The following is a 14,379-nucleotide window of genomic DNA, read 5'->3' as shown; positions in this document are numbered from 1 at the left end:
GCATGGCACCTCTCTTCTGAATTTTCTAGTGACCCAACAAAATTAAATCAGTTTTAATTATCACTTCAATCATTATGTATTCTTGATATCGCGCTAGGCAGATAATCGTCGTGTAGCCGATCTCTGTCTTCGCGGCTAATGCGAGATGTGTCTTGTTTAGAGATATATCTTCGCAATTCGAGGGCTGTATGCACTCTAATCCATGCTGATAGTTGACTCAATCCTCAGTCAATAAAGTGCTGCAGTAAAGCTCCCAGGTACCTGAGCATCCCAGCCAATCCAAGAACATCTCATTGAGCCCTTGTCGCAAAAGTTCATCCCCCATATAGTACGTCCTCGTCTTATCCCACACAGCGGTTCCAAAAACACTCTGAAGAGGCTTCCCTGCTTGTATCGTTTCGCTGGATTCCAGTAAGTCCATCCAGTAGACACTCCCCGGGTGCCAACGCCGCTCCTCATCCGCGGCTGATGCAAGGCTGTCAAATTCTGGTAGTGATCGGACAGTCTCCCAAATTCTAGGTGCATCGTAGTATGACGGCCGACCATATTTCCTCAAGACTTGCTGGGTGAACTCAGGGTCGACCATTTGTCGAGATGTTCGTCGTAAGTAATCGATCTGCTGATTTATAAGAGCTTGTACTGTCTTTCTTTCTTGTCCGGGATTCCCTCCCTTCTCCGTCTTGTCGAGATAATTAGTAAGTTCATCTCTCAGTTTTCGCAAACGATATTGTGTCCATTCAGGATATAGAGAGCCCGTATCCGCATAAGGGCGGACGTTTGTAATATAGCTAGAGTCATAAACGTTTGGCAAGGTAGAACGGTACGAAGTGATGGTCGATATCCGCTCCTTCACACCTTTCGCCCGGGCAGCTAGATGACAGACTTCACCGCCTTGGAGCATGACAGCATGGCCAATTTGGGGGCCCTCAATCTTAACAGATTTAGATTAGGGAGGGTGTTTTAGTTTTGGTAAAATGGACTCATACACACCTTCTGTACCTCTCCGTCTCCCCTTTTGATATATGTCTCGCCTCCAATCATACCCTCGGTACCGCTTAACATCAATACACACACGTAAGGATACGAGTCGTAGCTTTGGTCCATTTAGTATCGTTGGTGTTACCCACAACTCGATAAGGGCATGAACTTACTGCCACGGAATGATAGCACTGGCATCTTTCAAGGGATTGTAAGTTCGGTCTTCAGAACTCAACTCGACTTTTTCAACCGCCGGCTCAGCTTTAAGATTGCTGGTCATTTCGGCGACGGTAGTGCCTTCAACTTGAATGTTAGTGTGCCCTATTTCCGTTGGCATCACCACCTCCAGAGGTACACCGGCTGCTTCAGACACAATTCTCATTGTTTCGGGGTTTGTCCAAAAGTCATTGACAAACTTTGAATGCTTCACCGCATCGCGAAGGACCAAAGTCCCTGAGAATGGTGAACTGGCACAGTTGTCTAAAACGTCCTTTTGGAACAGGGCGTTTCGATAGGCTTTGACACCTTTAGCTGACAACAATGGAAACGGCACTGTTCCTGCAATGGGCGAAGCATTTGGACTCTGATTGAGAAGCAAGTCTTGCATTGTAAATTTCTTCGAAGGTGGAGTGTAGTTGAGGTGCACCTATTAGATGAGAGTTTAGAGGCGGAGGTTTGTTAGACACTGGAATTTGTCTAGATCCGCATACCTTTGGATCGAATGTCTCTTCACTGGTAGGCTTGTGAGAGGAGCCCTCGATATACTGCTTCAACAAGCTCAAAGGATTCATCATGAGCATGATACCAAGGCAATCAATGGCTGTTGGTTTTACAATTGAAATTAGATATATGACCCAGGAGCAAGAAAGATATAGTTGAAGCCAGAATCCACTGTTTAATAGTCGGTGCAACCAAAGTTATAGTTACAAAGTACTCGGCTTGGGTTGACTCACTTGGGCAGTCCGCTACAGCCCAGATAAGCCATTCCTATCCAGGAAGGCCTGTCCGGGGTATATCGTCGGAGTCTCATATAATAGGAATCTATGCCTACTTTTGAATGCTTGCTGCTCTAATTGAAGTGTAAGCTGCCAATTGTAATCGCCCCTCGTGAGTTGTGAGTTTGCTACCATTCCTCACATAACCTTTGCCAGACAAGAGATAACTTTGCTGTTCGTTGTATCTCCCGAAATGCAACAAAAATCCTACTTATCGCTGTGTTCTTGATTTATCTTATCGAAAATCTGGTGCGATAAGTTGGAAGTCTGACACTGGTCAGTTGGATATCACGAGAGCAGAGATGGAAGATCCAAGTCTAAATTATGAGATAGAATCACCGTATTGGGGCTACTTGTATCTCACCGTTTGTCAATATCGAAGCTTGATGTTGAAGTAAATGAGTTTACATAGATATAGCGGTATGGTGCTGCGTTTCCAATATATATCCAGCGTAGAGATTCATATGGCTACTATTATATGAATAGGTGAGTATACCCACCCCAAGGAATCCAAACCCGAGTCTGAGCGACCATAGTGTATCATTACCTGCAATCACCCGTTCACTGAGCCATCAAGCAAACATCGACTGACCTCGTGACCATTTCCCCGGGGACCAAAGCGGTTGATTATGTCATACTCTCGGCTTTCCCCGCATCTCGCTTTGCGTCGGCTCAAGAGCTACTCCAAACCCTTGAGATTTTCCCATACATTCTTTACTTCATCCCTTTGAATACCCTGATTATGCTTACATTGTGATTCAAGATACACCGTATAAAGACCTCATTGCAGCTGGAAAAGCTGTTCCTTCATCATGACCTTCTCATCCCTTCTCCGCATTACCCCCCGCTTAACCCCGACCGCGGCCCGCAGAACATCGCGAGCGGTATCGTCAGTCACTAACACATCAAATACAACCAAATCACTGGACTCGATTCTCATTGCGAATCGAGGAGAAATTGCTTTGTAAGTGAGGCGCTAGATTAAGTGGAGTTGATGCTCACAACAATCTTCTAGACGAGTTGGCCGCACTGCCGCGGAACGTGGGATCCGGGTAACAACACTCTACACCGACCCGGATAGCCGAGCTCAACATGCCTTAGGCTCCCCCTTCGCCTTCAATCTAGGGTCAGTGTCGGCGTATCTCGATGGTGATAGAATAATTGAAATTGCAAAGAAAGAAGGGTGTCAAGCTATACACCCAGGTTACGGCTTCGTAAGTTGCTTGTACAAATTGAGATCCTAGTTAGGATACTGACTCGTACGTCGATCTACAGCTTAGTGAGAACTCTGCATTTGCACAAAAATGTACCGAGGCTGGACTGGTCTTCATTGGCCCGCCGTACAAGGCCATTGAGGATATGGGCAATAAGAGGTACGTTCCTTGTGCTATTTGCATACTCACTATGCTGACCAAACCTACCCTACCAGTCGTTCCAAAGAGATTATGACAGCTGCCGGTGTGCCATGCGTCCCCGGCTACCACGGAAAAAATCAAGACCCTGCTTTCCTCGAGCAGCAGGCGGACCAGATCACATACCCGGTGCTAATCAAAGCCGTCAAAGGAGGCGGTGGAAAGGGTATGCGCATTGCCGATTCCAAAGAAGTGTTTCAGGCTCAGCTAGAGTCGGCTAAGTCAGAGGCCATGAACTCATTTGGAGATGACAATGTGCTGGTGGAGAAGTATATCACCACACCACGACACATTGAAGTCCAGGTATTTGCAGACAAACATGGTAACTCCGTTGCACTTGGAGAGCGAGACTGCAGTATTCAACGGAGACACCAGAAAGTTCTAGAGGAATCTCCGGCGCCTCATCTCCCTGATGCAACTAGAAAGGACCTCTGGGCAAAGGCACGGGCCGCCGCAGAGGCTGTCGGGTACGAAGGTGCCGGTACAGTGGAGTTCATTTTTGATAATGACTCGGGGGATTTCTATTTTATGGAGATGAACACCCGCCTTCAGGTTGAACATCCCGTGACCGAAATGGTCACAGGACAGGATCTTGTCCACTGGCAGATTCTGGTGGCTGAAGGAGCTAAGCTGCCCCTTACGCAAGAAGAAGTGGAAGAACGTATCGCCCAGTCTGGCCACGGTATCGAGGCTCGAATCTACGCCGAAAACCCAGAACAGGGATTCATCCCCGACTCAGGGCGTCTACTCCATGTGCGAACGCCGGCTACTTCGGAGGACATCCGCATTGACGCAGGCTTTGTGGAAGGAGACGATGTCTCAGCTCACTATGATCCCATGATCTCCAAGCTTATCGTGCGTGGGGCGAATCGTGAGGAGGCCCTCCGTAAGCTGGCTGCTGCTTTGGAGGAGTATGAAGTCGCAGGACCTGTGACCAACATAGAGTTCGTAAAGTCCATCTGCAAGAGCCCCGATTTCATCGCCGGTAAGGTCGAGACCGGTTACATTGAAAAGCACCGTGAAGAGCTTTTCGCGCCGAAGAAGATGGACGATGAGGTGCTAGCGCAGGTTGCATTGGCATGTCTACATGGTGACAGTGTCTCAGGGGCGCGATCCTCAGCAGGAGTTGCGGGCTCCACGGTAGGGTTCACTCCTAGTTACCAAGAGCGACAGTTGTCATTTACCGAGACCGCCGGCCCAGGGTCTAGCGATGGCTCCACGTTCAGTGTGCGGGTACAGCAAACAACAGATGACACATTCAACGTGGAAGTCGGCGGACGTGTGTTTGAGCAAGTGGTGAGCCGCATGGATCCGGCATCGCACACCGTCACATCATTTTTCCCTCACACCCGGTTAGATACAACCGTGGTTCGAGACGAGGACACGATTATCGCATTCCAACGAGGAACCCAGTACCGCCTCACGGTGCCCCGGGCTAAGTGGATGGAGAAGGCCTTAGGACTCAAGGATGTGAAAAACAGTGTCCTGGCTCCGATGCCTTGTAAAGTCCTGCGGGTGGAGGTACAGGCGGGAGATGTAGTGGAGAAAGACCAGCCGTTGGTTGTTATCGAGAGTATGAAGATGGAGACTGTGATTCGCAGCCCACAACAGGGAACCATTGCGCGGGTTGTGCATAAGCAAGGAGTAAGTCACGCGCCTCTGACTTGGTTTCATCGATTTCCTCGAACCCCTTTCACTTTGTTACTGTTTCGTTTGAATATTTGCTTTGAATTTGAAGATTCAAGAGCAACTGACTAACATGTACTCTGCAGGATCAATGCAAAAGCGGAACACCCCTGGTGGAATTTGCCGAGTCCGAATAGAAGGGTGACACACACGTCTAGGTTATGCTCATTCGATCTCGCATTCCCATTACAGTGTGAAAGTCGAAAACATTTTCCTTCGTAAACCGCGTTCTCTGGTTTTTTTCTTTTTTTTTGGGGGCATATCAGATATCACATCTTTCTTCCACAATAGATTGGATTTGATCATCATTTTTGCGTGTGAACATGAAACGCGAGCAATTAAAGAAGTTCCAGTCCTGAAGTGTGATGTGCTGGACAGCTAGATGTTGAGTCCTTGTCCGATATATTGCTTTGGGCCGTGACAACTTCTGAAAATGCCCACTCATCTTTAGATTCTTAATCCGCCCTTCTCCAAAAATTGCTATCATTGTCAGCATCGTAGTCATCGTCGTTGTAGCCTCCGTCAGAGGAGCCCTCTTCAAAATCATCCGACGGTACGTTGGACCCGCGCCAATCCCATCCTTTCCATAGGTTCACCACACCAGTGAGTGTCTACCCCAGACTTGCCATTCTCCCTCTGATATCCAAGCTTGGAGCTTCCTCAGAAAGCTTGACGTTTTCCTGAAGAGATGGAATTTCTCTGAGACAAGCGTCAGCCAGCACAAGGGTGTCGGCACCTACATTGGGGTTGTCAAATGACTTGCGATTGTATTCCATGGTAAATTACTCAAGGCGCTCATCACGATCGTATGAATGCGATGTCGGATCATAGGGGCAAAACAACATATACTCTTGGTATTTCTTCCAATTTCGACTCTGTATACCCAACTTCATGATTTGATCTGAAATACTATCTGAACAGTAAGAAGTAGTAGCAACTTGATAACATTGTGACATTGCAATGACATTGAAAGGGTAAATCGGGGCCCCACATTAGCTTAGGCCATGTCCACTACCCCAGAGATCACTTGGACGTATCAGGGAACTTGATTATTGCCCTGTTGTATGAGCGCTCTCTTTTCAGGTACCTAGCATGTACCTAGCCTGTACCGGCTCGGTGGCAAACGCAGTTGTACCCCAAAGTAACCGGGCAAAGGCTGGCAAAGGCTGGCAAATGCATGTTGCCCCCCGAAATGCAGAAAGTGACTGGTCCATTTCGCAAAACAGAGTCATAGCTCAAAATAGTATGTACCTTTAGTCCAGCTCCAAGGAAAGGATACCTCGAGTAGCGTAATGTACAACTGTGTCTGTGCATATATATATATTACAGTATACAAATTGAATGAAGCCGATCTGACATCACCTTCAAGTCCTGTTTTACAGAAACAAAAGACCTACAGAGGACAGATTAAGCTCAATCGCCCCACGCTGTCCATTTGTCTCACCGTGCATTCCCCAGAAAAAAGGTGTCCGATGACCTTTGAATACCCTGCCCCCTGGATAGACCCTTCCTACCAATTTCCTCTTTCTTCCTGACTTATACACATTGTGTCTCTCTCACTACTCCATATACCTCCACAGCTCCAGTACACCTGAAGCTGTGATCTCCAAAATGTTCAAGCCTGCAGTCGCACGCAATGCCATCAAAGCTCTGAACACCGTCCGACCTAGCTTCGCGGCTGCTCGCCCAGCGACAGGCTTCACCCGACCTCTCTCATACACCGCCTCACTTGGAAAGAAGAAGGGCGATGACCCTGCAAAGGACCCCTTCCTCGCTGCTACAACAAAAGCTCCAGAGGGTGCTGCTGGTGTGGCCGAGGGCCAATTCGCTCGTACCGATGAGAGCGTTCACATCGAATACCCTCCCGACAGCGAGATGCCCCCCCAGCCCGTGGCCCAAGGACGCGGTGGCATGCATTTCAAGCGGACTCTAGCCCAATTCTCACTTGAGAAGAAGGTCAGCGTCGTGACTGGGGGTGCTCGTGGCTTAGGTCTGGTCATGGGCCAAGGGCTCGTCGCTTCCGGCTCAGATTTAGCGATTATAGATCTCAACAGTATGTTCTACAGCCACTACGAACGAGCGGACCGAACGATGCATCCTAACATCTGCCACAGAGGACGAAGCCGAGTCCGCAGCTGCCTCGTTGATCGAGCAGTTCCGCAAGGAGAATCCCGGTCTGGAAGTGTACGTCCATTGCCATACAATTCCAACTCACTGCAGTGGCTAATTCGGACAACAGCATGCCCAATGTCACTGCTCATTACGCGGACGTCGCCAGCCCCGATTCCGTGCAGGATGCCATGGCCGAGGTTCTGGCCAAACACGGCCAAATCGACAACCTCGTCACCTCTGCCGGCTTTACCGAGAACTTCGAGGCCATCAACTACCCATTTGACCGTATGCAGAAACTGTGGGGCGTCAACGTCGACGGCACATACCTCTTCGCCATCAATGTTGCTAAGCACCTGATGGAGCGCAATGCGCCCGGTAGCATTGTCATGATCGGCTCTATGTCCGGTTCCATTGTTAATGTCCCCCAGCCCCAGGCTCCGTACAACGCCGCAAAGGCAGCTGTGCGCCACCTTGCTGCTTCGCTCGCTGTGGAGTGGGCTGGCCATAATATCCGGGTTAACTGCATTAGCCCTGGATACATGCTCACTGCTTTGTAAGTCCTCCTGGCATAGACGATGAGACACATTTGAAAAAAAGGAATACGTGCTAACATTGTCTTCATTCAGAACCCGGAAGATTCTCGATGAAAACCCCCAGCTCCGCGACCAATGGATCTCTCTCATCCCTGCTGGCAAGATGGGTACACCGGAGGACCTGATGGGCGCCGTTACCTTCTTACTCAGCGATGCCTCCAAGTACATCACCGGCGCGGATCTCCGTGTTGACGGTGGCTACACCGTGACCTAAGCACGTTTTCTACGTTCTTTCGGTATTTTTAGTCCGATTTCCCTATTGCATTGTACTAGCTATCTTTTCATGGATGTGAATCCGATATATACCAGTCATATGTTACGGCATGAGTTGCGATATAACTTGGCCATACATCCCGAGTTTTGCATTTCATGAAGCCACGAAATTCCCCTTGTCTCGGACTGGTTCAAAAAGTTCAGTTGATTCTATACATTTTTCATCTTCTTAATTTGAACAATCCAAGTTGAAACCATGAGCCATTCAGTGTCGAGGGAGCTCATAATTATACATACATCCAAAGCTACACGATGGACTAGACCAATTAGCTATCCTAGCACCTTGCAGAATGTAAAATTTCAAGACACATCTGCGCGTAGTATTAATAGGTCCCTGACTCACCTGCATTCCAGGATGCACCTTGCACAACCTGGAATTGGGGATTCCGCCGGGGCATGTTCCGATCTCCCCGTCACGATTCTACATGGCGTAGATGCGCCCCCTAAATTGTGTACCGAGAAAAGTCCATTTCACAAAGGAAGCTGTTTCCCCCTGTCTTTCTTCTGCCATCTACAAGATTTACATCACTGGGCATTTTCGCGACGTCTCATGCTAGACTCGCGAGCCCTGTTGCGCTTGTTGGACCAGATTTCAAACAGCTTTGAAGCAAAGAAAGTAATTTCTTGTCGAGATCTCCAAGGTAGAAAGATGATGGTCGTTCGGAGGAGGGAAACAACCGCAAATATGATCAACTCATCCGGAACACCATTTTCCATACCTCGGTGCAGATTTCCTGTTAAAGCCTCACGATCATAATTTCCCGTCTTGGCTACTTTCGCTCTGTCGATCTCTTTTTTATCTCCGACTCACACTTCCACGCTCTGTGCCGAACCCACTTAGCTCGGCGCTGAAGAAAGTCCCCTTGTAAATAGAAAAGAGCGTAACCCCCCCTCTTTGTCAGTTCAACTCCCATTCCTCTTTCCAATCGCCCACAAGCAACGATGCGTTTCAACTCCACATTGAGCCTGGCCATGCTTGCCAGCGCCACAGCCGCTCAATTGACAACCCAACTATTCAACTTCACCAGCTCAATTAACATTGAAAACAGCGAGCTCCGTCCTAACGGCCATCTCCTGCTCACAACCTTCTACAAAGCCCATCTGTACACAATCAACCCGCTAGCCCAGAAACCCAAAGCCGAGCTAGTCGCCGCGCTTCCCGGCGCTACAGCTCTAACCGGGATTGCGGCCGTTGGTTACGACAAGTATGCCGTCGTAGGCGGAGTACGGGGATCATACCACTACGACAATGAAACCATTTACACCGTCGACTTTAGCAAGAATGCCTCGAACCCCACCATCCAGACAGTCGCTCACATCCCCGACGCGGACATGCTGAATGGTATGGCTTCAATGCCATCTCAGAAGCATATTCTACTTATCGCAGATGCACGCTTGGGATCGATCTTCCGCGTCGACATAACCACCGGTACATCGAAGGTGGTGTTAAAGAACGACGCCCTTGCCGCGCCGGCAAACTCGTCAATGCCCATTGGCATCAATGGCCTGCAGGTTGTTGGGAGTCATGTGTATTTCACCAATAGTGCGCTGAATATCTTTGCCCGGGTACCTGTCAGCGAGGATGGACAGACCTTCGGCCGGATTGAGGTCATTGCGCATCTAGAGCGTGAGGCTGGTGATACTGATTCGGATTGGGATGATTTTGCTATTGATGAGAGGGGAAATGCTTATGTTGCGCAGCCGCTCAATACCATTGCTAAGATCACGCCGGATGGAAAGCAGAGTGTTGTTGCCGGTGGTGGTGATAGATTGACTTTTATTGGACCTACGTCTGTGCAGATTGTGCCGGGCAGGAAATTGGCCTATGTGACTACTCGTGGTGGCGATAAGGGGGGGTGTTTCTTATGGTGGGCAGGTTGTTGCTCTTCAGCTTTGAGAGTAGATGGTGTAAAGTCTGTACGCGCATTTATCTATGGGTAAATATCATTTTATATAGAGATGCTGGCCGTGAATTAGTGTTCCACTATCATCGATACAAGAATATAACGCCAAAAAGGTGAATACATGAAATGTCACAAAAAAGGCAGAACGTATATGGTATGTACCACTCACAGGAAAATTAAAAAGCCTCGCGGAAGCTCTCTTGCCTCTTATTAAAGCCCTTCTCCAACCCCGGACTACCTCGTCTTTTTCTCCCATCCGCCCGATTTACCCACTTGATAGCCGAATATCTATTCTTAAGGAGCGCACAAATGTCCGGCGGGAATGCCGTTTCAACTGCTGTCTTGACTGTCGCCATAATCCACATATCCTCATCATTGACCACATTCGACAGCAACATATCCAACACTTCGGCCAATAGCCTAAAATTGCAAGTCAGTGGATCTACGGTGTGGATATTGTGCAAACGGTTGAAGAATATCTTGCTCGACGAGGCAATGTTGACTGTCTTACCAAGCCTCTCTTGGATCGACCGATTTGTGAACTCGGTATGCGAGGTATCCATGGTTGCGCCAGCTAGCAGAAAATCCCTGAGCACCCGGAGATATAGTGCCTCCTTTGCTAAATCCGACGGTACCTCAAATGCCAAATTGAGGTATGCGGCAAAGGCAGGCCAGCATTCCAAATGACTACTCCAGATCATGATGTTGGGATCGGCGCCTCTTTCAAGGAGTTTAGAGATTATATTGCCCTCGAGCAGATCCCAAAACTGTTCCTCTGCAACCGGGTTTGCGCCGCGAGTCCAGGATGTGATGTGACTGATCAAAGTGGTCCATCCAGACCAACTTCGTCTGGGATCTGTGTTGAATTGCTCGTCATTTGGGTCAATGTCTTGGGTCTCCACAACTAAGCGCAGCATCTCGGTGCCGCAGCTCTGCCATGCTTGACAGAGGGTTGGTTTGCCGTGCGCACCTTCGGGGACTAGTATGCACGGAATGAGCGAAGGACCCAGATTTGAAAGATAGTCTGATTGCTTAGGTAGTTTCCATCCGAGGTACCCTATGTGTTGTCCTTTGATCAGTTGCTCTCGGAAAAATCCGCTCCGTGTTTGTCTACGGCCAAGGCCTTTCAGATGACTGAACTTTGTCAATACAGTGCGGTCGATATCCTCCAAGATCTTGTAAATCATGGTGCTAGGGGTATCGGATTTATCTAATTCGGCGGCGCACGCAAGAGCATTTGTCGTTAGGTATTGCAAGTAACAATTCTTGTACGCCCCAAAATCCTGGCGTACCACCTGCTCTTCAAAGTGGGTTCTCTTGATCATTGAAGTATACACTTTAAGAAGAGAGGAAGCGAGGTTGAACCTAGACGGCGCCTTACCAGCAAGGAAAGTTGACATTTCTTGGGTTCTTAAGAAATCCAGAACAGTTCGGTGCAGAAAGGTAACGGTGCCAGAGTGAGGATTGAGTTCTAGCAGTCCGCGCGAGCGACTGTTCAACCGCCATGCTGTCTCTTCTTTCAGTTCTTGCTCTTCTTTGGGATTGTAGGGTTGGACTGGGATGCCAAAAACGTAATCTTCCTCTTCATATTCTTGATCATGGAAGCCGTAAGCCATCGCATGTAAAGGCTCCTTTGCTGCAATTGCCATTTGAATAGTGGTAGACATTTTGTTGTGGTAAAAGGGTTCAACGGACTCGAGAATTTGTCGGAAGAAGATCTCAAGCTCCTCCGGGAAGCTCTCCAAGCGTCGCCGGATATCCATAAAGCTATCTCTGTTGGTAAGGCCTTCTCGCAGGAGTCTAGTCACAAGGAAGACCCAGAGAAAGACACCACACGCGCGTTTCTCAATATCTTTGATTAACAAGTCGCCCTGAGATGCCTTTGTAGCTAGGGCTGGCCATCGTGGATGCTCATATAGCCGGCATCGAATATATTCGAGAATATCGTTTCGTGTTAGGTCCTGAATGTACAGCTTGTTCCGTGCGTCGTTACCAAAGGCCTCCTCGAACACGTTCCATGGTCGGCTTGAGAGACAGATCTTGATGTTAGGCGATTTGGCGACATCTTTGAGAACCTGGCATAGCTCGTAGTGGTCGCCATCGTACTCATCTAGGCCGTCGACGAAGAAGCAGAGCTGGACGGGGGTTGTTTCCCAGCAAGCAACCTTTCTCAGGGCTGCGTGAAGGTTTGGCAGACTCCACTGCAAAAGATCTTCTTCTTTGTCCATATTTAACCGTATGCTTTCACAAACAGGTTCTATAAGCTCGGAGCATTGTCTGAAAATCCCGTAGAGCAATGTGCGAAGAAGGCCATGCTGGGACTTTTGCATAGTAGTACCTGCGCTCCAAAAGTAGTGACTTGAAATGACAGATCGTTTTGAGCCCGACCATTCTGATAAAAAGTCGAGGGTCATTGGCTCATCGGCGATGAACTTCATAAACGTCGACTTGCCCGAGCCAGGTTTTCCAGAAACCCAGAACACTCCATTTCCTTGCTTTAGCCATGTGGGGAGAAAGGCTGCCGCAGCGGGGGCATTTTCGTCTGGTTCGTAGGCCCATCTGAAGGTCCTCTGATGGGCTTCTGAGATTGAAGTGTGTCGGACTGGTCGGGTGTCGAAGCTCAGGCTTTTCAGGACTTCCTGCTCTTTCTCGACAGTTTTTTGAGAAAGGGATAGCCCAGAGAGGTGCTGCGCAAGGGAATCTATCTCTTGGACTGACGGCGATGACTTTGGGTTTGCATGATGAACCAGTTTTATACATCGCTGAAAATCGTCTAGTGCAGCCGTTATCCGGTCAATCTTGACTGACTGATCGAATTGCAGTCTATTACTCTCAATCTGGAGCTGCATGAGCCGACATGCATTAATCTCTTGAGCGTGGCTATAACGAGCGACCTAAGTCAGTATTCTGGTGGCTTAGACAGGCTTTTGCCAGCAAATGGGCAATGAACACACCTTGCCAGAGCGCAAATATGAAAGGTCATTGTCATCTGGGTCCTCTGTAGCCGACCTTCCAACTCTTCAATATCCTCCTTCTTCCACAATGACTTCAAGGCAGTGCGAAAGCTTTGCCAGCGTCCTCGCGACCCATCTTTTACTTTAAGATCGCGTACGACAAGCAAGAGTTTCTCGCAATCGGATTGGCAAAGAAGTGACAAAGTTCGAAGCGAGGCGGTATTCTTATCAGACTTACTGCCTGGTCCGTTTAGATAACTGCTGGCATTATCGCGCCCAGAAAGGAGCTCAGAATTAAAGTCATTGAGCTCCCCATAGAGCGTGTCAAGCGTCAGGATGCCTTCTGTACACCCAGAAGAAGACCTACGGACTTCCCTGGCCGTCTTGACCAGATCCGACGCGAATTGAACAAACTGCACGACATTACTAGCCAGTCCCAGCGCCGAGAGGGGATCCATATTGGATTTCTCAATGCGATTTTGTGTAACCACTTGGAAATCAGCTTGCGCGAGGAAGAATGTTGGAAGATAGGTTCATCTAATTTTCAAGAGATCGTCAAAGAGGGGACATGAGGCTGAGTTCAAGAGGTAGTTGCGCGTGTCCACGGGCTTTCTCTGACACGTCTTATACACCGCCACGTCGGGCACCGTTAAGACCTGTCTACATCGAGTCATAGCCTGAGGAACACGTTGGGAAATTAGAGACTACCGGGAATGTGAGTCTAGGCCATATAATATACAAACCCGTCGCATTTTTGATAGAGACAAAAGAATTGGCCATGGGGGGACACGGGCTAAGATCTTCTGAACCAGTTAGGTCGGGCTAGGTGAAATTGATTCATTCTGCGAGTGGCTGTGGCTGTGTGCCGGCGCCAAGAGACCGGTATTCTAAGATCTACAAGCTATCCAATTTACGATTATCGTTATCCTACACTACCAAGGGATTAAAGCTACGCGGAGTACTTAAGGCACGTGAACTATAGCGCCTAGAATAATATATCCAACCCATTACTCCAGTAACTTCCTTCTCACTGACACACACGACTCTAACCCATATCAGCCCCCATGAGGCGATCGGATGAAGTCTTTTGTTGAAGACTCGAGCAAACCCGTCCAAATCATCCAGACACATGGCGTCCACGTCTGACTCAATAGACATCTACCTCATACTGATTACCTAGAGGCTCTATTAGGTAGTATTTGTTCCCCGTACCACTAACTTTTGATCTATCTACTTTTCATGGCTTGAACTATCGCACCACCTGAGGTTTTAGTCCTTAGCCTATCTCTATCCCTAGCTAGAGCCTGATTCCGTAAAATCTATGGAGTGTCTACCACTAGCTAGAATAGGAGAAAGAATTTGATGAAAATATTAATCGGTAATTTTATTATCATTGCAAAAATCTAAGAATAAGTATTCACAGATCCACTCACAGAAGGATTGATGTACCTAGTAAAAGGCAACGAGAAGGA

At 48.4% G+C, this 14,379-nt stretch overlaps 5 protein-coding genes across 5 annotated transcripts; 3 read left to right on the top strand and 2 right to left on the bottom strand.

The window, feature by feature from the left end:
• Positions 1–217: 217 nt before the first annotated feature.
• Positions 218–1,778, bottom strand: N7500_007067 (uncharacterized protein; the record flags this gene model as incomplete). The annotated part of the gene is made up of 4 exons (XM_056678211.1): positions 218–931; positions 991–1,093; positions 1,152–1,624; positions 1,689–1,778. 4 exons carry the CDS (start codon positions 1,776–1,778, stop codon positions 218–220), a joined length of 1,380 nt encoding a protein of 459 aa, XP_056533211.1.
• Positions 1,779–2,785: 1,007 nt separating this feature from the next.
• N7500_007066 (acetyl/propionyl/methylcrotonyl-CoA carboxylase subunit alpha) lies at positions 2,786–5,208 on the top strand (the record flags this gene model as incomplete). The annotated part of the gene is made up of 5 exons (XM_056678210.1): positions 2,786–2,937; positions 2,989–3,187; positions 3,249–3,346; positions 3,403–5,029; positions 5,158–5,208. 5 exons carry the CDS (start codon positions 2,786–2,788, stop codon positions 5,206–5,208), a joined length of 2,127 nt encoding a protein of 708 aa, XP_056533210.1.
• A 1,474-nt stretch (positions 5,209–6,682) lies between these two features.
• N7500_007065 (uncharacterized protein) lies at positions 6,683–7,990 on the top strand (the record flags this gene model as incomplete). Its single annotated transcript, XM_056678209.1, is given in 4 exon segments — positions 6,683–7,124; positions 7,138–7,255; positions 7,311–7,736; positions 7,810–7,990. The coding sequence occupies 4 exon segments, from the start codon at positions 6,683–6,685 to the stop codon at positions 7,988–7,990; spliced, it is 1,167 nt and encodes a 388-aa protein (XP_056533209.1).
• Positions 7,991–8,991: 1,001 nt separating this feature from the next.
• On the top strand, positions 8,992–9,990 carry N7500_007064 (uncharacterized protein; the record flags this gene model as incomplete). Its single annotated transcript, XM_056678208.1, has 1 exon — positions 8,992–9,990. The coding sequence occupies one exon, from the start codon at positions 8,992–8,994 to the stop codon at positions 9,988–9,990; it is 999 nt and encodes a 332-aa protein (XP_056533208.1).
• A 139-nt stretch (positions 9,991–10,129) lies between these two features.
• On the bottom strand, positions 10,130–13,365 carry N7500_007063 (uncharacterized protein; the record flags this gene model as incomplete). The annotated part of the gene is made up of 2 exons (XM_056678207.1): positions 10,130–12,833; positions 12,908–13,365. The coding sequence occupies 2 exons, from the start codon at positions 13,363–13,365 to the stop codon at positions 10,130–10,132; spliced, it is 3,162 nt and encodes a 1,053-aa protein (XP_056533207.1).
• Positions 13,366–14,379: the final 1,014 nt, after the last annotated feature.

This window comes from Penicillium coprophilum (assembly GCF_028826855.1).
Source record: "Penicillium coprophilum strain IBT 35676 chromosome Unknown utg000004l_segment0_segment0, whole genome shotgun sequence".
Lineage (NCBI taxonomy): Eukaryota > Fungi > Ascomycota > Eurotiomycetes > Eurotiales > Aspergillaceae > Penicillium > Penicillium coprophilum.
This window is presented reverse-complemented; position numbering and strand designations above follow the sequence as displayed.